Source organism: Rhineura floridana, chromosome 3 (assembly GCF_030035675.1).
Source record: "Rhineura floridana isolate rRhiFlo1 chromosome 3, rRhiFlo1.hap2, whole genome shotgun sequence".
Lineage (NCBI taxonomy): Eukaryota > Metazoa > Chordata > Lepidosauria > Squamata > Rhineuridae > Rhineura > Rhineura floridana.
Window position 1 is genome coordinate 103,006,396 of NC_084482.1, and position 25,521 is coordinate 103,031,916.

Genomic DNA, 25,521 nt, shown 5'->3' on the forward strand with positions numbered 1-25,521 from the left:
CAGATGTTCCAGATGCAGATGGCAAGGTCTGCCTTGCTAGTATTGGGGCTGTTTGTCTTGGCCACTGACATTTAACTGGAACACTCATGCCATGATTCAGAGTGTATTTGGGGGAGACAGCGCTGTCATCTCAGTGGATGATGGTTAATTTATCATAAAAGGACATGGTGTGTGGTTCTGTTTCAGAGTGCTTCTTGAAAGTGGTGACTTCCTTAATTTCTTTTTAATGAGTGTTCATCTTCTCATGGCACTGATGAGATGAATGATTGAACCCCTTCAGCCCCCCTAATTGCAATACATTTTCTGGAGTTCCTTTTGTACCTCTGGATTGATCCCTAGGTTGATAAGGACCCTTACTTCCTTCTTGCTCTAATCTTTGGCCACTTGCCTTAAGGACACCAGTTGCTGGGAGTCCTTGTATCCTTAGGAGCAGCAGAGTGAGTTTGCTAGAGAAGGTCTTGCCTTCCACAGTTGAGTTGTTCCTAACACACTGACTTCTGTGTGTGTTAGGTCCCAAGAACCCCAATTTGGATTTTACATATTAGGGCATTTATCCTCCTTCCAAGGAAACATGCAGAAGCAGCGGGTGTGTATGTGATTATTATATTTTTGCACTTTTTTGCGTGCCTTTTACAGTCTGGGGGTCCAGCATCATTTCCCCAAGAGGTCCAGCATCATTTCCCCAAGAGAGCAAACATGCTTGGACTGCTTAGGTCCACAGAAATAGTACTCTGGAGTTGCTCTTTGGTTAACAAGGTACTGAGGAGTCACAACTGTGACTTTTCCATAAGCAGAGCTGCAAAAAGCAGTTGAGTGTGGAGGAGCAAAGGTCAGTGTTGTCTACTTCCTTTCAGACAAGTTTTTTCCATTGGTTGTTAAAATTGGGTAGGTTGCTAAAAGCAAAGTTATGTTTTCATTATGCATTCCTGGATAGATGTTTATAAAATAGCCCAAGGTTCATTTTTTTCTCCTCCCAAAGATGCTGCAGAGCTAGAATGAAGAGAGGGCTTACCAGCAAGGAGATTGGGGGGGGGGAGCTTGTTGTCATCATCCAGACTGAGGGCGAGGTGCAGAAAATGCTTAGCCACATGACCAGTTTCAGTTTTCAGCTGCTATTGCCTCTCATCTCTGTAGCCGTATAAGCAGATAGGGTGGAGTTTCAAAACAAACTAGGATTAAGTCAGGATAGCATGTTTGGACATCAAACTGTAATTAATGTAAGTCAAGATTCCCAACCAACTTCAAACCATGGTTTCATTTTATGGTTTACCGGCTCCCAACAAACCGTAGCTCATTGGCTAAGATGAGTTTGGATGTACAAACAAAACCTTAGGTAAGCTAAACAAACCTTGGTTTAGCATTACATTGAAACAAAGCCGCTATGTGCCTCACAGTTGCATAGCAAGGGCACTGAGTAAGAGTGGCTGTACCTCAGATTTAATGTATAAAAAGGAATGTAATGTAAGGAAAATGTGGTCAGTTACAATAGACATTGTTAACCTCTACTTTCATTTTATTTGTTTATTATTTGATTTATAACCTGCTCTTTCTCCTGTTACACTGCAAGAAAAGAGCAGAAATCACCACAAACTAAGGCTTCCAAATAATGAAACTTGTTTTGCTGGCTGGCTGCCTTTGAATTAATTAACAGTTGGTTGACATAGAAATAATTGGTTAACACTAAAATAAACACCAAGTTCCTTAGTACAGGTGGCATTTAGGTTATTTGCGGAATGGAGCGGCTGATTTTCTCATTTAATAACATAGCAGAATAATTTGTTTAGACAGACAACATTTTAACTTGAATGAATTGTTCAGTTAATGCTTTCATATCCACGAAAGAATATTTCTGATAATACATAAACAAAGAGTCATTGAGCAAGCTAGTTTTGTCATATATGACCTGTGTGACGTTCTTCAGCCAGTAAAAACCAAATAGAAAGGCACCTGTTTCCAAAACCTATCTGGATCCTGAAATAGTTTATTAATTGACTTGTTCTCCTCCGGCTCATGAAAAGCATTCCAGTAACTTCAGGAGTAGGCTCCTCCCCTCGTTCCTGAGGCAGGGTCCTCAACTTCAGTTGCTTTGGAAGATGAGGGGTTTCCCTCCATGTTCCCAGACCAGACATGCAGTGATGCAGGGTCTTGCTGCAGCTTCAGAGAAGCTTGACAAAAAAAGAAAAAGATAGCTTTAATCTTTTACCCATCTGTCCCCTGTCCATCATGGATTACCCACAGCAAGGGGAAGGAAAATGTAACACCAGTGGGGAGCTCTGGCAAGCAGGTGACAAGACTTAGGGTCCCCTTGGCTCCTCTTTGTTCTCTCTCCTGACTAGGCAGTGGGACTGTGCAGCAGTGACAGCAGCTGAACTGGCTGTCTCAGTGGACTAAGGAACAGCAGTCAGGGGCAGAAAAGTAAAGGCTGCCAAAGGGCCCACAGCATAGACACCAGAGGTCTTTTGGTGCAGAACACATATTCTCACTGCCACCCCCACACACCGCTGTTCAGCAATGGCATAGCATAGGCTCTTTCTGCCTCCTTTTTGGGCAGAGAGCCACAGTGAAGGCCTGCCAGCTCCCCACACATTCTGCATGCCTGGATACAGAAGTAGCAACAGAGGGAGTGGTTGCCATTTATTGCCAGGAGGGAGATACAAGAGTCTCACATTGAAGTCACGCAGTGCCTCTTGTCAATGGCATACCCAGCAGAAGTGGGGAGTAATCTGGGGTGCCGAGTCCAGTTGGATACATCCCCTTGTTTGCCTGACCTCAGTGGGAACAAGGCCTGCCCCAAGCTTCTATGATGGGTAAGGAAGCTTGCTTCCTCAGAGAACAAAGGGGCCTTTCCCCAAGAGGGGGGTGATGAACACAGTGTTAGCCATTTGTTATCCTGGTCGTCGCTCAAAATAAGAAGGGTAAGGGAAATAGAAGCAGCTATGCAAGAAGAGGCAGAGAGAGAAAGAGGGTTAGAAGAAGGGCTGCAAGTCCAGACCAAACAGTGTCTCCTCATGTACTGGTCCCAGTAGCAAATTGTGCTCTCCTGAGGCTTACTTCTCAGGGAAGAGGCATGTGCCTTGCTCAAAGGCAGCGCCTAATGCAAGAATGATGGTGGAACTGCAGCCTCACAGAAAGGGGGACGGGACAAAGATGTTCTCTAGATCTTGTGGTCCAGGTGCAGCTGCTGCTGTCACAGACCTGGGGCCATAGTCTGCCCCTCTCACCAGACAGGCCAGAAGCTTGCCAGGATTTAATCATCTAAACATTCATAGTCGCCTCCCTGTACACAGGATGTTGTTAAGCGATTATGATTACCATCTTAAAGGGTGCTGCTATGCATATTCAAGCTCTAGCAGTGCTTCTTTATACTGCCACCTTCAGTAGAAGCCATTGGCTATATTTAGGAGCAGAAGTATGAGGTTTGCTATAGCAGAAAAATAGTAAAGCACTTCTTAAAAAGTTTACTGTCTACACTGCGCTTAACACCATGAGGCACTATATATAACTGGTGTGCACCTGCCACAAGACTCAACCTGTATCTGTAGCTTTGGGAAGCAACCCCACCTGTTTTGGAGCCACACTGTGTCTTTCCAATATGACTTGTTATTGGAGACCAAATTAGATCAGTTAAAAACTAAGCTTTGTTTTATCCCCGTTCACTATAATCGGGAATATAGAAAGAACAACACAGTAGGGCCCTACTCGTATGGCAGGTTAGGTTCCATACCCCTGCCCAAAAGTGAAAAGTGCCAAAAAGCGGATCAGCTGTAGCACGGGGGTTTGGAACCTAACCTGTTGATCCTGCTGGAGGAGGAGAAGATCAGCTGTAGTGCAGGTGTCTGGAACCTAACCCGCTGAATGCGCTGCAGGGGGAGAAGATCAGCTGTAGCACACTACAGCTGATCTTCTCCTCCTCTGGCAGGATCAGCTGGAGCACAGGGGTCTGATCGCCCCGGAGGAGGAGAAGATCAGCTGGAGCATGCTACAGTTGATCTTCCCCTGCTCCGGCATGATCAGCTGGAGCACAGGGGTCTGATCACGCAGGAAGAGGAGAAGATCAGCTGGAGCACGCTACAGTTGATCTTCCGCTCCTCCTGCGAAATCAACTGGAGCGCGGGGAGCTCCAGCCCCCGCTCCAGCTGATCGCCCCACTGGCACCGAATTAGCGGAATGCCAGAAAGCAAGGCACCGAGAAGCGGTGCCCTACTGTAACTTTTTCTTTTCTTTTCACAGAAGTGGATTAAATTTGCAGACATAGATGCCCCTCCAGAAAGGATTAAGCCTCCCAAATTGTAGGCAGATACATCCAGGATTTTTTGTGCAGGGAATACTTTAAAGTTAGATTTTTTAAAGGGGAGTCTAATTTTTATTTTTATGTTTTACCAGACTTGAATGGAGTTTGCAGGCATGGTCACTCCTTTTGAGGTTTCAGTCTTTAAAGTTTTGACTCTTTAAACTTTTGGAATTTGTAGAATAGGAATCATGGGTGGTGATGGAAAGAAAAACATGGATCCCCAGGAAAGACTAGGGCAAGGAAAATGTCACACATACACAGCAAGGACATGGTATCCCAAGGGTTGTTGTTGTTGGGGCCTATTCCCTACCACAGATTTTTGGGAATACAGGCTCTTCTCCCTAGGAGGGAGAGATCTCTCCAGTACTTGTATGGGAGAAGGGTGGAGGTGGGAAAAAGACAATAGATTCCCAGACAAGACTGGGGTGGGGAAATACCACTTCCTAGCAAGGACCTTGTTACCCAAGGGAAGCCTCTCTGACATGCAGATGGAAAGAGATGGGGGGAAAGACCATGGACCCCCAGGAATGATGGGTAGAGAGAAAATCACCTTTCCAGCACAGACCCTGTTACCTCAAGGGTTTTTGTGGGGGGTTGATTTCTGTCATAAGAACATAAGAAGAGCCTGCTGGATCAGGCCAGTGGCCCATCTAGTCCAGCATCCTGTTCTCACAGTGGCCAACCAGGTGCCTGGGGGAAGCCCGCAAGCAGGACCCGAGTGCAAGAACACTCTCCCCTCCTGAGGCTTCCGGCAACTGGTTTTCAGAAGCATGCTGCCTCTGACTAGGGTGGCAGAGCACAGCCATCATGGCTAGTAGCCATTGATAGCCCTGTCCTCCATGAATTTGTCTAATCTTCTTTTAAAGCCGTCCAAGCTGGTGGCCATTACTGCATCTTGTGGGAGCAAATTCCATAGTTTAACTATGCGCTGAGTAAAGCAGTACTTCCTTTTGTCTGTCCTGAATCTTCCAACATTCAGCTTCTTTGAATGTCCACGAGTTCTAGTATTATGAGAGAGGGAGAAGAACTTTTCTCTATCCACTTTCTCAATGCCATGCATAATTTTATACACTTCTATCATGTCTCCTCTGACCCGCCTTTTCTCTAAACTAAAAAGCCCCAAATGCTGCAACCTTTCCTCGTAAGGGAGTCGCTCCATCCCCTTGATCATTCTGGTTGCCCTTTTCTGAACCTTTTCCAACTCTATAATATCCTTTTTGAGATGAGGCGACCAGAACTGTACACAGTATTCCAAATGCGGCCGCACCATAGATTTATACAATGGCATTATGATATCGGCTGTTTTATTTTCCATACCTTTCCTAATTATCGCTAGCATGGAATTTGCCTTTTTCACAGCTGCCGCACACTGGGTCGACATTTTCATCGTGCTGTCCACTACAACCCCGAGGTCTCTCTCCTGGTCGGTCACCGCCAGTTCAGACCCCATGAGCGTATATGTGAAATTAAGATTTTTTGCTCCAATATGCATAATTTTACACTTGTTTATATTGAATTGCATTTGCCATTTTTCTGCCCATTCACTCAGTTTGGAGAGGTCTTTTTGGAGCTCTTCGCAATCCCTTTTTGTTTTAACAACCCTGAACAATTTAGTGTCATCAGCAAACTTGGCCACTTCACTGCTCACTCCTAATTCTAGGTCATTAATGAACAAGTTGAAAAGTACAGGTCCCAATACCGATCCTTGAGGGACTCCACTTTCTACAGCCCTCCATTGGGAGAACTGTCCGTTTATTCCTACTCTCTGCTTTCTGCTTCTTAACCAATTCCTTATCCACAAGAGGACCTCTCCTCTTATTCCATGACTGCTAAGCTTCCTCAGAAGCCTTTGGTGAGGTACCTTGTCAAACGCTTTTTGAAAGTCTAAGTACACTATGTCCACTGGATCACCTCTATCTATATGCTTGTTGACACTCTCAAAGAATTCTAATAGGTTACTGAGACAGGACTTTCCCTTGCAGAAGCCATGCTGGCTCTGCTTCAGCAAGGCTTGTTCTTTAGGAATACAGTCCCATCTTCCTGGGAGATACAGAGAACTCCATTGATTTGGCTTCACTTTTAGAAATGAAAATGAAAAATGCAGCAGCCACTTTAAAAATGAAGCTGTTTTGACTACCTAAGTCATGGAAAGAACAGGAATAGGTTCCTACACCACAAAAAAGGGCAGTTCAACATATTTCAACAAACCTTTTATTCAAAACTAACAATCTGCATTTCTGAAATGAAACAACCAGGTCAGGTAAGCCTTGCATACAGACCACTTGAAGGCTTCTTCCAAAATTGCTTTTTTTCTTTTTATCATGTAGCATCTTGCTATAGCAATCTGAAACTCTGCGCACAGGTCTCCTCTCCGTACACTCAAGCAGGCAGGCAAGGGGCCTGTCTGATCCACCCTGTGCTCGGTCGGTCTCTCTCTCTCTCTCTCTCTCTCTCTCTCTCTCTCTCTCTCTCTCTCTCGCAGACCTGTCTGAGGTAACCAGTGTTTCCGGGATACCCAAAGCACTGTTTACTGCAGAGGAGTGCCATTCCAAGCCACAGGTGAAGGAGCTGCCTCCAGCAGCCCATTCCAATTGACAAGGAGCCAGTCAGAGTGTGTGCCCCCCCACAACCCCCACACTCAAAAAAGACTTTGTTAAAAGGAACTTCTTTCCTGAGGATTTGCTAACTGAGGTATTACTCTAGTAGCTACAGGACAAAGAGGACAGAGAGCCAAACCCATAGCTCCCAATAATTGGAAACGCTTCACCTGATGTTACAAGGTTCTCTCCACTTAACTGTAAAGTCATTGCCTGTTCCATGATCATATCCAAGACCCAAGACAGGGTGGGGAGAAACCTCAAACTCAGGACTGCCTGGACTGTAAGCCTGGTACAGTGAAAAAAAGAGAGGCTAAATTGTAGAACTTACTTCTCTGTATCTGTATGAGGTATCTACTAAAGGTGCACCAAATCTCTCCCCCTTCAGCACACTCTTGTAGGGCCATTCATCCCCTGCAAAAATGGAGGCAGGATATTTGGAGACTTGGGAGGTAAAATTCTGACATCTTTTTCTCCCTTCCCCTTTTTATTTTTCCACCTCTTGTGGGGACAGGGGGTTTCTTGACTGTTTTGAGTAGCCTGGCAGCATTCCTGGGGACAGAATGCCCCTGGGAACAACACTTAAGTTGCTGGCTCTCTAGAACACACACACACACCATGCTTATACAGGAAACTCTAGAATTTGTCATTTGAGAGAAAGAGAGTACTGTGCCATCCTATGCGACATGCTCTCTCAAGAAGTTTTGTTTCTGCTGGCATTTCCTACTTGCAGGTAGGAGGAACCAACAAGGTCTGGCAGCAAGAGGGTTAAACAAGCACTACCGTAATCAGGGGCATTGGCATCCCAGAGATAGTGGGAGTCAATACTGCTGAGTAAATGGCCACATTTTCAAAAGTTGACTTCCAAATCCTGGCTTGTTTAGATGCCATTAACAGTGGGGAGGAGAGCCTGTGAGTTCAAATCCCAGCTTGTGTCTCCTGGGGGTAAAGGGCCAGCTAAAGATCACCCCCACAGTGAGTGGCTCAGGAGTTATGTGCCCCACCACCTGTGCAGCTGTGGGCAAGCTGCATAGTCCCAAGGAGCCCAGTTGCCCCCCAACTGGCAGATGCAGACAAGGAAGGGGCTGGCTTGTGCAGCTGTGGCAAGCTGAGCAGGCCCTAGCCAGCTGGGGAGGTCTAGCCTCAGAGCGAGGCAATGGTAAACCCCCTCTGAATATCACTTACCATGAAAACCCTATTCATAGGGTAGCCATAAGCCAGGATCGACTTGAAGGCAGTCCATTTCCATTTTCAACCTTGGTTTGCACATTATAGAAAGTATGGTTAGCTGCAGCCTCCAGTTTGTTTCACCACTTTCATGAAGGGAGGAGTGAAGCAGCAGCAACGGGGCTGTGTGCACATGCATGGCACGTACGTGTATCCTAGTTTATTAAGGCAGGATTTGATTGTGCAAATGCAACCGATGTGTTTGGTCTCCAGATGAGTGCATAGAAGAATAGATGTTAGATCCCAGTGACGGAGCAATGTCTAAAGTGAATTTGCTATTTGTTAAAAATTATTATACATACGTTTCAGCCACGTTTGGCAATCAAGCAGTCAGGAATATAAGGTAAGGGGCTTAAAAATGTTAAAGGACACCAATTAATCCTCAGGTTTTTCAAAACAGAAAAAAAGCCTTTTGTAGCAGGAAGGAGATCTGTGTTACAAGTTTACATCCTGGGCCCAGAAAAATAATGCTTGGACCTCAATATAAATGGTTGATTGGCTGATTCACTGGTTTAAACCATTGATTTTTCACCATATGCTGTGTGTGAATATTACAGATAACCACCGTATTATTCTTTACTACAAACATAAGAGCATAAGGTGTGAACCATAATTGAAAATCCCTTTTATGATCCGGCTTATGAATGAGATAATCTGTATCATTCTAGAAATTTAGTTAGCTAGTGATAATTGTGTCATTTTGATTTAATTGTGATAGAATAGTGTTTTCTTTTGCATATTCACCACTGATTGGTTGATTTAGATTTCAGTGGGGGGAATGTCATGCAAATACCCTTAGCAACATATAATGTGTAACAGCAGGACTCTGCAAATAGAGCACTTCTCAAAGTATCCCTCTGAGACGCCCCCAGTGTTTTAAAGGTAAAATATGGTGCTCATTGTAAAGGCTGGGTGCCAGATTTTTCCATGGAACAGTGGGCCTTGGAATAGCATTGTGATTTTACAAAAGTCAGGTGACGTTGAAGACTTGGTGTGACTTCAGTATCTGCAGATTTTCTAATTATGATTGTTAATAATTTATTTATTTGTAGCTATTTTTAACTGTATACTACCTTTTCTCCCATTATCAGCACACAAGATAGTTAACAAAGTAACAATAAAACACCCAAAGAATAATTATTAAAAACCAAATAACCACTATTATACCAAAACAAAGTGAAAATAAGTCAGTGGATGTGACTAAGGTGGCAGCTAGAAGTTGCTTCTGATAACAAGACTTGTTTGGTGTAATTTTTCAAAGTAAAGATTCCTGCTGTGGATCTGCCACTTACAGGATCATGTTACTGATTATTGTTACTGAGAAATCTGGTATAATGAGAATGAAAAGCAAGGGTAAACATGCCAAAACGTAAGCAGCCTGCCCCCTCCCCTCAACATTTGAGCTGAAAAAAGACAACAAAGAACCAGACATAAAAAAAGATAGATTTCAAGAGCACAAGGGAAAAGTATTTTATTTATAAAATAGAATATTTATGAAGTATCAATTTTATAGGCAGGGTATTTCGTTAAAAGAAATATTATTGCCACCTTGGCATATTTTCCTCATTTTTTGTAGATCTATTTATTTATTAAATTTATACCATGCCCTTTCTCCCAAAGGATCCCATTTTGTGCAGGAAAAAAAGAAAACTAATAAACATGTGAGCAGTTTCCATTTGCCTTCAAATGGATGTTTTTCACATTTTATCAACATTAAGGAATTAAAAGTTCAAACAATAGAGAACATCTTTGCAAGACATGGATGTTTATACTGTCAAAGCAAATAATTTGACTGGCCTCATCCGTGTTTACCACCCAAATGCATTGTATAGAGGCATCCTTTTGTTACTAACTGTGTCACATAAACTGAGTCTTCAGAACCAGAAGCAGCAATTTTCTGAAGGAAACCTTACTGCACCCATCAACTTTATGTTACAGTGTTTCTTTTATGAAAGATGGCCTTGTGAAAAGACCTTTGGAGGTAGTTCACCATTTTGATAAAACGGCTCACATATTTATTTTATTTATTTATTATTTGATTTATATCCCACCCTTCCTCCGAGCAGGAGCCCAGATATAGTTGCAAGTACTCCATGGAATGGCTTCTGGTGCTCAAAAAGCAAGACTGGGTGACTTAACAGCCTGAGTCCACAAAGGGAGTGGTGTGGTTCTCTAGAAAGGCACAAAGAATTGCCAAGGGAGGCGAGCATTCTTTTCTGTGTCCACCTTTGATACATATTTTGATTGGGCCAAGTTGGTGAGGCTACGTGGATGATATGCTTTACACATCGTCTCATTTGTGTTGATTGTGCTTTAGATTAACATAACACCCACTGTCGTCACTGCAATAAACTTTGAGAACTCTCTACATAAATAGTAAATTGAATTTCATTTTTTTTGCCTATCAGAAAAGCCAGAAATGGATGAATTCACCTTGGAAAGAGTGCTGGAGGAGCTGGAGACGCTGTGCTATGAGAATATGAACATTGCCATTGAGACGGAGGAGGGTCTTGGCATAGAGTATGATGAGGACGTTGTATGCGACGTGTGCCGCTCACCAGAAGGAGAGGATGGGAACGAGATGGTTTTCTGTGACAAATGCAATGTCTGTGTGCATCAGGTGAGTAGTATTTCTCACTTTGGTGACACAATAGGGCCCTCTCTCTCAAAGGACTTAGTTGGCTGATACATGGCAGAACCAAGAACAATGTTGTTGATGGGTATCCTCCAGCCATTACTTCTGTGGCATGCAACATCCTCTTTGAACTGCTATATTTTAAGTCATTGTGCATATGACAGTGGAAAGTTTGGAGTTTTCTGCACTGTTAGCATGTGCATTGAGACAACAGTCTAGCCTCAGAGGTAGCAGAACTGAAACACTGTGCCACAAAGGGAATAGAAGAGACCTCTGACCTCTTGTCCTGCTTATCGTCTGCCTACCATTTGCATTTCTTACTCCATACTATTGTAGTTACGTCTTCACCTCTGTGTTACTGTGCGATACGTTTTGCTATATATTGTGTTCACATCATTTCTCATCATGATATTGGAGGAAAAGGGCTTCCTTTATTCCCCGAGGACCGCCTTAAGCTAGACTTAGATTAATTTAAATATACCATTATTGACCAATATTGCCCATATTGTCAACAGTGCCAATATTGATGGCACAAAAACAATAATACTGTTGGTGTAAGGCATGGGTCTAAGTTCTTAATTTTTCCGCTTCTGGTTTTGCTTTCCTCCCCCTTTTTATCCATGTATAGCTGTGATATCTTTAACTATGCATTTACATATCCGTTGTAATAATGTGCTGATGGAAAATTTAATGACCTTGACTGAGCAGAATATGGCAGTGAGCACAGAAAAGCATATTTGATAAGTTGCTCATGCTGAATATAATAGAGAAATATGTAGCAAATAGTCTATATAGTCTAGCCAATCAAGTTTTCCAACCGTCCTCTAGAATCCATGTAGGGCTATTGAAGTCAGGCCACCAATTAGCAATCAGTACTGAGTAGCTGAGTCTAGGACAATCATAGGTAGATCTTTCTTCAGCTTCTTTTAGGCATAGTGTTCGGAGGACGGTCTTTTTCTCTCCCTTTTGATGGTGTTTTAGTGCTGCCTCCTGCTAGCAGGATTTGCACCAGAGCATCTTGGAAATGAAGAAAAGAGGTGTCAAGGGAAGGCACAGGGCAGGGCTTCCATCAGTGGTATCCATTTCGTAGTGAATCACAGCTATTCAAGACTTTAGTCATAAAACAAATCATGGTGAACAAAACTATGGCTTACTGGGACCCTGTGAACATGCTGGCTCACGGAGAGAAGCTTGCATTTGCTTTGCTTCTCTTCAGTCCTTTGACCATGGCATGGCAGTGCTTCAGATCATGGTTAAGGAGCACAAGCCTTAACCGTGATCCCAGGTTCAGACAGCACACCAATCCAAACCTAGATGTAATTGCCATGCTATGCTAAAAGGAAGGGGCATTTAAGGTGCAAGCTCTTGTCCAGAAGCTAGCATGTTTGCATGGTTGTGGTAAGCCATAGTTTGGCTGTCCCTGACATGAACCAGGCCAAATTTGGACTCCATCATACTGGACAGGCAGGCTCAGAGGATGGCTTTTCTTGCAATTGTCCACAAAGTTTGTCACCAGCATTTTCTGGGTACACTCAAATGTTGTGGCCTTTTTTTGGAACGAGAGATGCCACTTTGACAGTTTTGGAGTGAAGATGTGATCCCTACTTTTATTTCTTCTTTGTAAAATTTCCCCAGTCATAGTAATATCAAAATCGGAAACAAGTAGAAGTGCTGATATGTAGTCTTTGGGGGAAATATGTTTTCATTTGGTTACCTTAGTGCCTTATGATACTTCTAGGAGCACAACTCATTATTTTTTCTTTTTCAAACAAGCACGATCTTCATGGCATTACTGTTGAGCTCACTGTAGGGGTAGGAATTACATGAATTTAAAAGCAGTTGATTATACATTCTTCTTTTCTCTTAAGAATTTCTTCCTACTCCATTCTCTCTGGCACAGTTAAATCAAAGCTGTTTAAACGCTGTGCTTCCAAGACACATGAGCTCAGAATGAAGAAAAGAGATGGATTTTCTTTAAAAGTCCATAATGTGATTCACACACTAACGTACAAGTGAACTAACCTTGAAGTAAGAACACAATAATCTAGGACACACTGTGAATTGTAAGGAGCATGAAGTTAAAAGATTGCGAACAAGTGCAGGAAATAGCAAAGGTGGAGGCATGTGACCTGAAAGAGACATATTGTATCTTATCCAAGAGGAACCCTTATTGTGCATCATGTACTGCCATGCCACACACATCAGATCAATTAAATGAATAAGTCAGTAGCTGGTTTTGGATTACCTTTAGGCTTTAGAAGTTACCACCTACAGAAATAGACAGTGAGCATTTAACCTCTAATGTATTCATTCTGATTTCGGTAGTCTAAATGGATGAGTTTGATGGTACGAGCTCTGCAGCAGCTCCAGCTTCTGTGGAAATGAATCTGAGGTATTACACCGAGGCCATATTGCACTGACTGTTTTTCAAGAGTGCCTTAGTGACCTCCAGGCTGGTTTGAACATATGGCATTGCTTTATACTGAATCAGACTGGTCCATCTAACGCAGCCTTTCCCAACCGGTGTGCCTCCAGATGTTGTTGGACCACAGCCCCCATCAACTTCAGCCATTGGCAATGCTGGCTGAGGCTGATGGGAGTTGTGGTCCAACAACATCTGGAGGCACACTGGTTGGGAAAGGCTGCTCTAACGGGAACCTGTGATGCTCCAGGTGTTGTTGGACTCCAGTTCCCATGAGACCCAGTCAGCATGGTCAGTGATCATGGATTAGGGGAGTTGTAGTCCAGCAACATCTGGGAGGCCAGATGTTCCCCACCCCTAGTCTAATCCGAGAGTGTCTGCTATGACTGACAGCAGATTTCTCCAAGGTCTCAGGTAGGTCTCAGGCATTTCTAGTCTTGCTAACTGAGATACCCACATACCCCCTTCCCAATTTTTTTAATAGGAGATGCTAGGGTTTGAACCTGGGACTTGCTGTATGTAAAATGTGTCCTCTGCTTTTGAGCCATGACCTTGTAGAAAGTTAAGGTGCCTAAGATGCCTCAAAAAGTGAGAGTCCAGTTCTTCAGTCACTCATTTATTCCTCCCATGGTCACTCCTCTCACAGTCGTTCCTTAGTAGCAAAATCAACAAAAGGCATCAAGCTCTGGGGTTGCCAAAACGACTGAGAGAGGAAGAGCTCTGAAACAAGGCCATTGTCTGAATATGGGTGATGGCAAATTTAAGCTTAGAGATGCCCACAGTGTGTATTTATTTATTTATTTCCCTATATAAATGCTTCCTATATTTAAAAATAAATTATTTAAAGTTCAGTCCAGATATATGTGCATAATGATGTCCCTGTTAAACATCATATATCATGTTAAATATCATGTGTGCCTGTATGATGAACAAAATCTAAAAGTTAATGCCATTTGGGGCATTTTAGTAATTACATTGTTACTCTGCTGTTGAAATACTTAAGGTTTGGACACTTGCGTGTTTGGACTGTTGTGGCTTATAAACCAATATATTGATGGATTTTAAGGTACCCAGTAAGGTACACTTGAAAATAAAACAGTGAATAATGTATGTCTACCAACTGTGGTTCTGTACATGGAATTACATTAATCAAACACAGGCAAATTAAGTGTGGCCATCTCGGTCATGATGTCTTTTACAGCGCTGCTTTCTACCCCTCATATAAGTAATTAACCTTTGGCCTTGTGTTTACTTAGGCTTGCTATGGAATCCTGAAAGTTCCCATCGGAAACTGGCTTTGCCGAACTTGTGCCCTAGGAGTCCAGCCAAAGTGTTTACTCTGCCCAAAGAGAGGGGGAGCTCTGAAACCCACCCGGAGTGGGACAAAGTGGGTCCACGTTAGCTGTGCCTTATGGATACCCGAAGTAAGATACTAAATGACTTTCTAAGTGGGAGTTGGATGTGATGTGGATGAGATATGTTTGGATTTGGCCATGCTAGGTACTGTCCAGAATCACCTGTCGTTCATGTCAAGGATTATGTTAAACACAAATGTCCTGCCCAAACACCCTGAAGTCAGTCAAGAACGAGGAGCTGTGCTTTTCTTTATTAGGTTTATCAAGGGATTTTGGTTCAGAGCACTTCATGAATCAGCTTACAGGTTACACAGGGTTCAGCATCATTCCTAAGGCTAGACTAGAGATGACTACACTACACTAAGACGTTGTCGCAGCAACTAGTCTCGCCCCCTCACCTGGCTTATGTAAGGTTGGGCGGGCACCCTATTTGCGTGAACTGAGTGTCACTGTTGGAAGCATGTGCACACCGGAGAGCTCCGCCTCAGGGGAGCTGCTGGCGAGCGTTGTTCTTGCCGGCGCTGGTGCCTCCGTGAGCAAGACGAGGTCAGCTGCTCTGCCTCAGCAGGTCCCTCCTCATCAGAGAGAGGCGTGAAGCACTGGGGAGGCAGCAGAGGGGGCATGGATAGAGGAGGCGCATCAGGCGGGTTGGCAGTTGCCTGGCTATGTCAAGCCTCCTCGTGGGTAACCAGAGTTTCAGGGATGGAACTATCATTGTCCAGAGCAAGAGAGTTCTCATGACAAGAGAGGATTCAAGAAGGCCTGGAATTAAAACCTTACTGTTTTTGAGTGCTATGTGATCACTAAGAGTCAATTCAGACATTCAAAATCTTTCCCAATCGAATGTGCCATACTATCCCCAGGGATAGTCATGCTGCAGATGTAACATGCAATCCAGGCATTCCATTGATACAACTCCTGGTGGCAATTTCCACTTCTGAATTCTGGTTCGTACATTACATTGTCTATGTGAATGTAATAGTTGGGATGCATCACATGAAGTAGTGATTTAAACATCTGAAGTTGGAACCCCAAGAGTGATCAGTATAAGCCAATGCCTCTTGCATCTTTTTCTTCCCTAATCTATTTTGTGTGTGTGTGTGTGTATAAACAACAATAGAGAAGGTTGTTAATTTTTTTAAAGTATCATTTTTAAAACGTGATACATATTTTATGATAGCCACCTTAAGAAGCAGAGTTGTTTCAGTATTGTTTGAGAAAATACATAGTGGCCAATAATTTGTGTGTTCTGTACTGTGCTCAGGTTAGCATTGGATGCCCTGAAAAAATGGAACCCATTACAAAGATTTCACATATCCCAGCAAGCAGATGGGCTTTGTCATGCAGTCTTTGCAAGGAGTGCACTGGAACGTGTATTCAGGTAAGCAATTACATCTAGGAAAACCACAGAACCAGATATCTTTCCACTGTGCACCACCCATATAAGAAAGATAAATAGAAATGCATATTGAGAGTCACTGGGAAGTAATACACATAGCCAGTCAGAAGAAGGCAAATCTGTAAGGCCTCGTCAGCTATTTATAACTTTTAATTGGTAATGTTTTGTTTATTAACACATTGATGTCAGTGGCTTTTCTCGCATGTGCTATTTTTTGTAGGGAGACAAACTCTTCCTCCTTTCCTCACCCAGTCTCTTCATGGAGTCATGGGGATATGTATGAATTATCTCCCTTCCTGTAGGATTTTGCAGTAGGCAGCAACAAAATGTGGATCTCTGTTAGCATTTGGTCACAGATAATAAGAACTGCTATTGGATACAGAGGAGTGTTCTTTCCCACTTCTTTTATCACTTCGATCTCACATAAGATAACCAAAGTGTTGATCTCTAGTCCAAAGGGAGTATTTGTTAATATTATTTGTATAGTAATGCTGTAGGTGGAAGGAAAGTCAGTGTCGGAAGGCAGAGCTGGGGTCCCAATCCCGGGGAGCTGGATCCCGGAGAGTTGGGAGAAGAGTATTCGGATGGATGGCAGAGGGAAGGGGGAGGAACTTCCCCCCTTTGGAGCGAAGACGAAACAGAGGAACTGCCAGTGATAAGGTCGCTTAGCAACGGGGAGCCTGAGCCCTCCCTGGACATTCTCACGCCTCCCCCTCTTTCAGGCTCAGAGCAAGAGGGGGAAGAGGGAGGGCTGCTCACAGCCGAAAAGCGGGGAGGCAGTTTACCATCAGCCCCTCCCCTATCCCCCATCCTGGAATCGGAAACTTCAGAAGAGGAGGGGGTGATGCTTCCCCCCTCACCGCGCACACGCAGACAGCTGAAAAGACAGGAGAGAAGGGGGGGAAGGCGGGCAGTACCTGAGGGGCAGCTAAGGAGGAGCGAAAGATTGCGCGCCCGTTTGGCCCCTTCTTAAAGAACAGGCGGGAAGAAGTCCCTTGCTCTGTCAACTTACTCCCAATGCCGCAGGACCTGTATCCCTGTATTGCTTCATGAGAAAACACAGTCTTTGTTTGGACATTACCCTAATAAAACACGAATTAACTACAATCGTTGGTCTGGTTCCTGAGTCACATCCTGGGCCTGACAGTCAGGTGCTATGTGAACAGAAATCATCAAGCCACCGTGATGTTTGGGGCATTCTAAGAGAGAAATCATAAAACAATACTATTTAACCTGAAATGAAAGCTCACACACATTTCTTTAAATCTTCCCATCATTGATTCAGCTCCATTTGTGATGGCTCTGGGTGGATCTGCTTATTCACCCTGCCAGATGGAGATACTTTGTCATAATGGCAAATGCTTTTTAAAGGACGGAAGGGCAGGGAAACGAGTGAGCTACACTTGGCAGCATAAAAAAAATGAAAGAAGAATTTCGTTTTCTTCAAGACTTCATCCTGTTAGCTCTGGCTTGCATGTTAGCTTTGAAATGCTCTGAACTGAATGGATTTGCATGAAAGGTCACCTGAAATGGAAAACAGAGTTTCATTGTCTTCTTTGCTGACATCCCACATTTCATAAGTCTTTGTAAGACTGACAGTCAAGCTTTTGTCATTGCTAGCCTCATATGAAGAGAACATTTTTACCAAAAGAAGAAATATATGTAGATGATTTAAGCAATGACTAAGCACTGAACTGATACACAGAAATAAATGAGAATTCACATCTACCCCTCCCCTGCACCCGTGTCCCTCATCACATTAGGACTGCATTATTTGTGTTGATTCTGCGTTTGCTTATGCAGGTGAAATTTAGCATACAAGTCTCTGCAGTAGTTTCCCAAAAAAAATTTTTGAGGAAAAATTTATTATTATTATTATTAAGGTTAAAGGGATCAAAATTCATTGAAAGTGACAATAGCCAACTACTTAGTGAGGAAAAAGTCATGGAATAGGTAATAGAATAATGTAGTTGCTTGGAATTGTGTTACTTGTTTTTATAATTGCATATTAACTGTTCTTCTCTTATTTGTTTTTATTTGTATGTGATTATATTGGTGTAGCCTACCCTGGGACCTTATGATGAAGGGTGAATAAGAAATACTATAAATGAATGAATGAATGAATACATGTGATAGTGGAATTTGAAAAAGTACTGGCACTGGACCAAGACATTGGTAAAGTTTCTGAAATGGAATGGAGTCAGAATAAAATTGGATAGGGGAGCTGAATAAAACTTCCAGGGCTTTGATTACCATGGGGCAAAGGGAAAGGCAAAGGCTTTGGCAAAAGGAAAGAAACTGATGAGATGCAGCTAGCCAGTAAACATAATTAAATATTTTAGAACTAGAAGTTTTCCAGGAATCTAGAAACAGGAATAGCTATGTTTGTGCTGCAGGTTGTAGGATATACATAATGCTGAGGCATTAGGTATCCCTCCCAGTTTTGGGTCATTCACAGACTTGATAAGGATTCCCTCCACTTCATCTTGGAGTGGAGACATACTCACTGTTCTGCCGGTTCCATGCTCTTGTCTGAAACAGGAGCACATGACGCTTATCAAACTCTGCCCCTTTTTACTGTAAAAAGGGATCAGCTTGAGTGCATTTTTTTAAAAGCTTCAAACAGATTTTGCAGCTGATCGGCAGATCAACCCGTTCCCCCTCCAGGTGTGGCCAATGGAAACACTTTGTTGTAGGCTACTAGTGTGCTCACAGCCTTTGTCAGTGATATGGTACGCCCACTTGAATCCTCACTCCAGTTTGATGAGAGGCTAGTAATGAACATTCTTTGAGTGCAGTTTGCCAACATTTAGCTAGTTTACTAACCAGTGAGATGGAAAACCTTGTCTAATGCTTTGCTGAAATCAAAATAAACTACAATAGACACATTTCTACAATCCACTCAGCAAGAGACCCAATACAAAAGGAATTCAATTAGTCTGTCAGGATTTGTTCTTGACATTATTTTTGTACCTTTTTGTTTTAGTTTTTAGAGCAAGAGTCTAGCTGTTTTGGCTCTATCTGTCACATAATATTATGTTGGCTAGTAAGTATGTTGATTTGTCCACTGTTCTACTAAACCAGTGTAGTGATAGGTCAGTTACTAGACTTCAGTCTTTGGTGCAGCTTCTGGTTGGGCACAGTTAGAATTCTGGACTAGATGGATGCTTGGTCCAGCATTGGCAGCTTTCATATTTTAGAGAAAAACTTGGGACACATTGGCAGAGAAGCTAATGGAATTTTGAGTATCCGTAAGTTAGATAACTGAATTGTGAAAATATCAATGTATTGAAGTCTCTCCTGTGTGCATAATATTTTATAAAATATGGAACTTGGACCGTTTGTCTACAACCCTAGATGTGAGATAGTAAAAACAGTGCAAGATAGCAAACTGGTAGGCAACATGGTAGCCTTATATATGTACAGAACAAGGAGAGAGGGTCAAATGACGAAAGTCAGTGCAAACAATTTTTTGAGCCAAAGTTAACAGAGGAAAATTACATAGTAAAAATGTAGTGATGGCAAGATATTGGTCACAAGAGATATTTGAGGAATTTGATCATTGCAAATCCCAGTGCAAACTGACCTGATCCACATCTTCTAAACAAATGTGCAAATCAGTATTCGGTTGCTTTCACATTTCCTAAATATTGTAGTGAAATACATGGCTCAAGAGACATATATCAAAATACATGTAGAAATGCATATGTTGAAAGAGAATATGCTTAGAAATGTGTATTTTAAGAGAAAATGTGTTTAAAAAGGTGGGTTTGCATGTGGATTTGTGGATTAGCTTCTTTAAATTAAAAATTCTCTGATTAATGTGGAAATGGCATGGGAAAAGACTTTATAAGTGACCATGTGTAAAAGTGACATGACTTGGTAATAGATGGATTTGCCCATCCCTAGAGGATGTAATATAAATATATTAGGGAGACATAGGTAATGATATGAGGTAAAAATGGTTAGAAGCTATAAGAAATACAAACAAGTAAAGAAGTAAGGCAGAAATAAAATTGTGGGAAAGGGACACACACATACATATATATATATATGCAGGATTGATAGGGGTACTATTTCCAATGGCTTTTCTCTATGTGACTCGTGGGTGCCTATGCTTTCAAAAGCTACATGGCAGACAGCAAAATAGCAGGTGTCATTTATGCATCCCCATGCTGGGTATGGCTTCATTGACATGTAACTGCCTGTCAGTCTATGAAAAGTGCATGGTTCTCAGCACCAGAGTTTCCCCTTGTCTGCAGTTAAGTAATAATAATAATAAAAATTTTATTTCTGAGTCGCCTATCTGGCCTGGTTAGCGGCCACTCTAGGCGACGTACACAATAAGATAAAATACAACATATAAAATACACATATAAACCAGGAACCTCAACTATAATTAAGCTAAAAACCACCCATAACTGTAACAAGATAAGACTAGTTCACCCCAGGAAGCTTGTATGCCCGCCTAAATAGCCAGGTTTTCAAGGCTCGGCAGAAACTTGGCAGGGAGGGGGCATGGCAGAGGTCATAGGGCAGGGAATTCCAGAGGGTGGGGGCCACAATCGAAAATGCCCTCTCTCTGGTCCGCACCAGCCTAGCTGTTCTTACTGGTGGGACTGAGAGAAGGTCTTGTGAGGCTGATCTCGTTAGGCAGCATATTTGGTGATGCTGGAGGCGCTCCTTCAGATAAACTGGGCCGAAACCGTATAGGGCTTTAAAGGTTAACACCAACACCTTGAATTGGGCCTGGTAAACAACTGGTAACCAGTGTAGATCTTCTAACACCGGAGTGATGTGATCACGGCGACGGCTGTTCTTAATTAAACGTGCCGCCGCATTCTTTACCAGCTGTAGTTTCCGGACTGTTTTCAAGGGTAACCCAACGTACAGCGCATTGCAGTAGTCTAAGCGAGAGGAGACCAGGGCATGTACCACCCGTGGGAGCAGATGGACAGGAAGGTAGGGTCGCAGCCTCTGTATTAGATGTAATTGATACCAAGCTGCCCGGCTCACTGCCAAAACCTGAGCCTCCATGGACAGCTGGGAGTCAAGAATGACCCCGAGGCTGCGGACCTGGTCCTTCAGGGGCAATCTTACCCCATTAAACACCAGGTCTATATCTCCTAACCTTCTCTTGTCTCCCACGAGCAGCACCTCGGTCTTGTTGGGGTTCAGTTTCAGCCTATTACCTCCCATCCATTCACTTACGGACTCCAGGCACTTGGAAATGGTATCCACAGCCAACTCTGGTGAGGACTTAAACGAGAGATAGAGCTGAGTGTCATCCGCATATTGGTGACACTGCAACCCAAATCTCCTGATGATGGCTCCCAGCGGCTTTACATAGATGTTAAATAGCATGGGAAAGAGGATAGAACCCTGTGGCACACCACAATTGAGAGGCCAATGGTCTGAAACCTCATCTCCCAATGCTACCCGTTGATGCCTGTCTGAGAGATAGGAACGGAACCACCGTAAAACAGTGCCTCCTATTCCCATTCCCCCCAGGCGATCTAAAAGGATACCGTGGTCAACGGTATCGAAAGCCGCTGAGAGATCCAGGAGGACGAGGAAAGCATATTCTCCTCTATCCAATGCCCTCCTTAAATCATCCACCAGAGCGACCAAGGCTGTTTCAGTTCCATGTCCAGTCCTGAAGCCTGATTGGAATGGATCTAAATAATATGTACCACATGAGGCCAGACTGATATAGTGCCATGCTGTCTGAGTTACAAGCTCCTTGGCATGGGTTATATATTGCTGTAGGTGATCAATCATTGGCTGCAGAGAGAGTTTGAATCCTATATTTCATTGCAGTGGTGTGGAAGGAGGTGAGGGCACTGTATTTTGGTTCTTTGTTGAGTTCAGTAGGTGTTTTGACTTCAATCCCCTGCTTTGCCAGCATAATGTCATACTGGCAAGGGGCCAGGAATAGGGTCTGAGGAAAGTTAGAATTCTGATTAAGTCCTGCTCCTCTCTCAGCACCCTGATGCCACTCATTTCCAGCCTTTCCACTGGCAGTTACGTTGGCATGGCATAACGTTATACCAGTATTTTCCTGGTGTTATGCTGGCCTCAGCACCAGTATAGGCAACTTAGTCAGTATCAAAACACTATTCAGCTGGTGTAAATGGCGCATAGAATTGCGCTGCTAATCTCAGTTCTATCCACAGTGAGATTGAAAGCAAGTTTAGAGCTCGCATCCAAACTAAGAAGTGCCACATTTTCAGCTTACAAGTCTTGCTGACAAAAGTGCTGCAAGGTGTTTAGCCCATTGCAACTACAAATAAGAAAGGACACTTCTTTAGAAGTTCTCAAGCTTTGGCTTTGGGAAGACTGTAGAAGAAGGAAGGTGCCTTCTAACTTTGCCAAGACTTCTGTATGCAGTTCAGATCTTTAGTTGTCCATAAAATGGCATGAACCGTGATCTGCGATACAGTACCTTTTAAGCAGCATATAATCTTATCACTACATTGGTTCAGAGTGTGAAGAACAATATTGAGAACAGTTGATATGTTAGCTGGTGAACATATGATTCATTACCTTTGGTTGTCCCGGAGGCGGGAAGACATGCAACGTTCAGCACTGAACAGTTCCCTTTTTGTAGAAGTTCAGGCTAAGGTTGCAATCCTGTACACACTTAACATGGGAATAAATCCCATTGAACTCATGGGGACTTCTGAGTAGATACGTAGAGGGCTGCACTGTAGGAGACCTCTCCCTCCATATTTTTTCTTGAGAAATACATTTCTACTGCTAGCTAAAAATCTTCCCTATCATTACATCATTTGTTCTGTATAAACAGTTGTAGTTCTAGTAGCATTGATTAATTTGTGCAGAACAATCCCGTAGACCCCCAACCTTTATCTAATGCCTGAAATAATAGTATTGAAAGTGGTGAGGGCTCCACACCCTTTCCACTGGCCAAAGAGAGGAATTTGCCATGCTGGTTGGAGCTGTGCAGTTCCCAGCAACATCTGAGGGAACTTCAAGTTCCTCACCTTAGTCCTTATAACTAAGAGATGGCAGGATTACAGGTGATTGCCCAAGTGTTGTTTTTTAATAGCATTTAAGAATTACTCTAATATTACTCCTGGAGTAATCACACCTACTCTAAAACTGGTCATCAGTGGCCACTTGACATTCAAATACTCCTGTGAACAGCTCCAATATCTCAGAGATTAACTACCTGCATGTGTAAACATACTTGCATGTCTCAGCCAGTTATTGCTGAACTCCTTGACTAGAGCATTCTCCAAGTATATTTTAACACAGGATAATCAAATCTGTAGGGTAATCTTCTTTCTGTATGAACATTAACACAGTTCTCAGATCCTTCTACCTTTCAGTATATTCTCCCCCACTGTGATGTATGGTTTTATTCTGCTGGGGGGGGGAGGGAATTATGCATCAATAACGTCTTCATTATCACTTTTCATGCAAGGTTCTTTGGTAGCTACTGCTGAACAGGTACTTTTCGTTGTTGACCCGTCAGCTCAGCTTGCTAATTATTTCCTATTTGCATTTCGGGCAGAGTCCCTGACAACTGGTACTTGCCATCTGTCCGAAGAAACCCAGGATGGGTGGCATTCTATTTGTTTTATCTCTAAGGTAGCAGGGATAATCTTTCCTTCATAAAAGGGCACTGTGTAGGCTGTTGTTCTGGCAAAAGTCATAAACAATTTAATAATGATATTAATACTGTTTGTGACGCAAATAGGAAGACAGGGAGGGGGAGACGGGAGACAGAGATGCATTTATTTCAGTAGCTGTGTTAGAGCCAGAGAGTTTCTTGCCCAGCTTTCGGCTCCGTACTGTAGCTAGTTGTGTGCATAACAGCACAAAGGATCTTTCCAATCATTCATTTTAAAGTACCCCCAGATGTTACTCCAATATAAACACAATTGGCTCCATCAGTAGCTATCTAGCTATGTATGCAGTAAAATTACAGCTTTGGCTACTGGACAGAAAAACTCAATCAAAGCTGTTTACTGTTGGCAAAAGCCTGTAACCTCAAAATGCAATAACGCTTAGGAAAGTGACTCCACTGCATCGTTTCAACACAATCTCCCATCCCTACCCCAGGTATTCATATCAGGCATGCCCACAAAGAAAGCCACATGATAGCAGACCAGCATTGCTTTATAAATCTGAACACTGGTAATGCGCATCCATCAAAATAAATGACAGATCAGTATTCTGATCCTTAGATTATGTCTGCATGAACACATCCCACACTGTGAATTCCCCCTTATTCATGCACATTTTTAAATATTAAATAGTTTTAAATATTTGGTTAGGTCTGCTGTTTAAGGCCTACCAGATCACCACCCTGGACAGATTCCTGTTAGCAGCTCCACAACAGGCACAGGGTCCCACAATGCTATTGTGGCCCATTTGCCCTCCTGAAGTTCCTGCAGATATGAGGACCAAACTAGACATGACAGAAGCAGGCCCTTTGATTTAAGCCTAGGTTTGCGGCAGTCGCATATTAAACAGGGCTGAGGGTCGGGGGGGGTTAGAGTCAGGTGTGGGAAACTGAGCTCTCTTTGTCCCACCCTCTTATATTTCCTTAGCATCTTCCCACCAGATGTTTTTTGGAGATCAGCAGGGGCAAAAAGCACCTTAAGGGATCAGTGAGGCAGAGAAGAAACTTCACAGAGTGTGCATTTAAAACTGAACATACAATTGTTTGTTCTGTTCACTGAAATACTCTTACACTCAATTGAGAATATGCAGTATCCCAAATCACTTCTCAGTCTCCTTGTGGAAATGTCCTCTTGTGTTTATGTGGTCATTCAAGCTGGAGCAACGACTCTTCTTAACAATTAGATCTGTACTGTGTAAACTGTTCAGTGTGGTTACAGCAGTAAGATCTTCAGAATAGCTCCTTATTGCATTTTAACTGGTCATTAGCAGCTGGAATATACTGATTTCTTATGGGTTATGGCTTAAATAATTACCTGACACTCTGCGCTATTAAAAAACATTTAATGAATAGTGGGTGGATCCATGAGGAGACAGCAGAGTTACATACAGTTAGCTGGGAAATGTGCTTTAGATTTTGCTCCCTGGGGGAGGAAAGCCTGACAGAACAAATTAACCAGGGAGGGCTTTAATAAGATTGTTTAATTTTTTTCGTTAAAAGAACTGTTGACAGCTATTCAGCCACGGCAATGAGCTTTGATAAGTTAATTTTTATGACACATCAGAAGCTGAGGTCAGCTTCTTTTTTCTTTTCAACTATACTAATTAGAGAATATATATCAAAGGGAGATACTGTTAAAGGTCCAGTATTTCTAGGGGCATTGCAAGCCCCTGAGACTGAAGCTTTACTCATGAACTATGACCCAATCTGCAGACCAAAGATCGAATTAGCCAAGATAGTTTAAAAGGAAAAGGAAAGAACAATGAAGTAGAAATTCTGGCCTCCTGCCCAGCCACCCACACAACTCCCAAGAATATGAGTGTTTCCGAAGAACAAACATAAACTTCAGAGTAATAGGCACAGACAAAGTCAAAATCTCAACCAGAATAATTCCATTGGGAGGGGCTAAGGGGGAGAGATGCTTTAAAGACAGTTTCCTTGCTG

At 42.9% G+C, this 25,521-nt stretch overlaps 1 protein-coding gene across 20 annotated transcripts in view; it reads left to right on the forward strand.

Moving 5' to 3' along the window:
* The window catches only part of JADE2 (jade family PHD finger 2), a 220,966-nt gene that overhangs the window by 140,553 nt on the left and 54,892 nt on the right, over positions 1–25,521 (forward strand). For all 20 annotated transcript variants that reach the window (XM_061617123.1, XM_061617116.1, XM_061617118.1 and 17 more), the window contains 3 exons: positions 10,524–10,735; positions 14,429–14,596; positions 15,792–15,908. In XM_061617123.1, the coding sequence (XP_061473107.1) occupies positions 10,524–10,735; positions 14,429–14,596; positions 15,792–15,908 (497 nt within the window). The remainder of the gene's footprint in view (positions 1–10,523; positions 10,736–14,428; positions 14,597–15,791; positions 15,909–25,521) is intronic.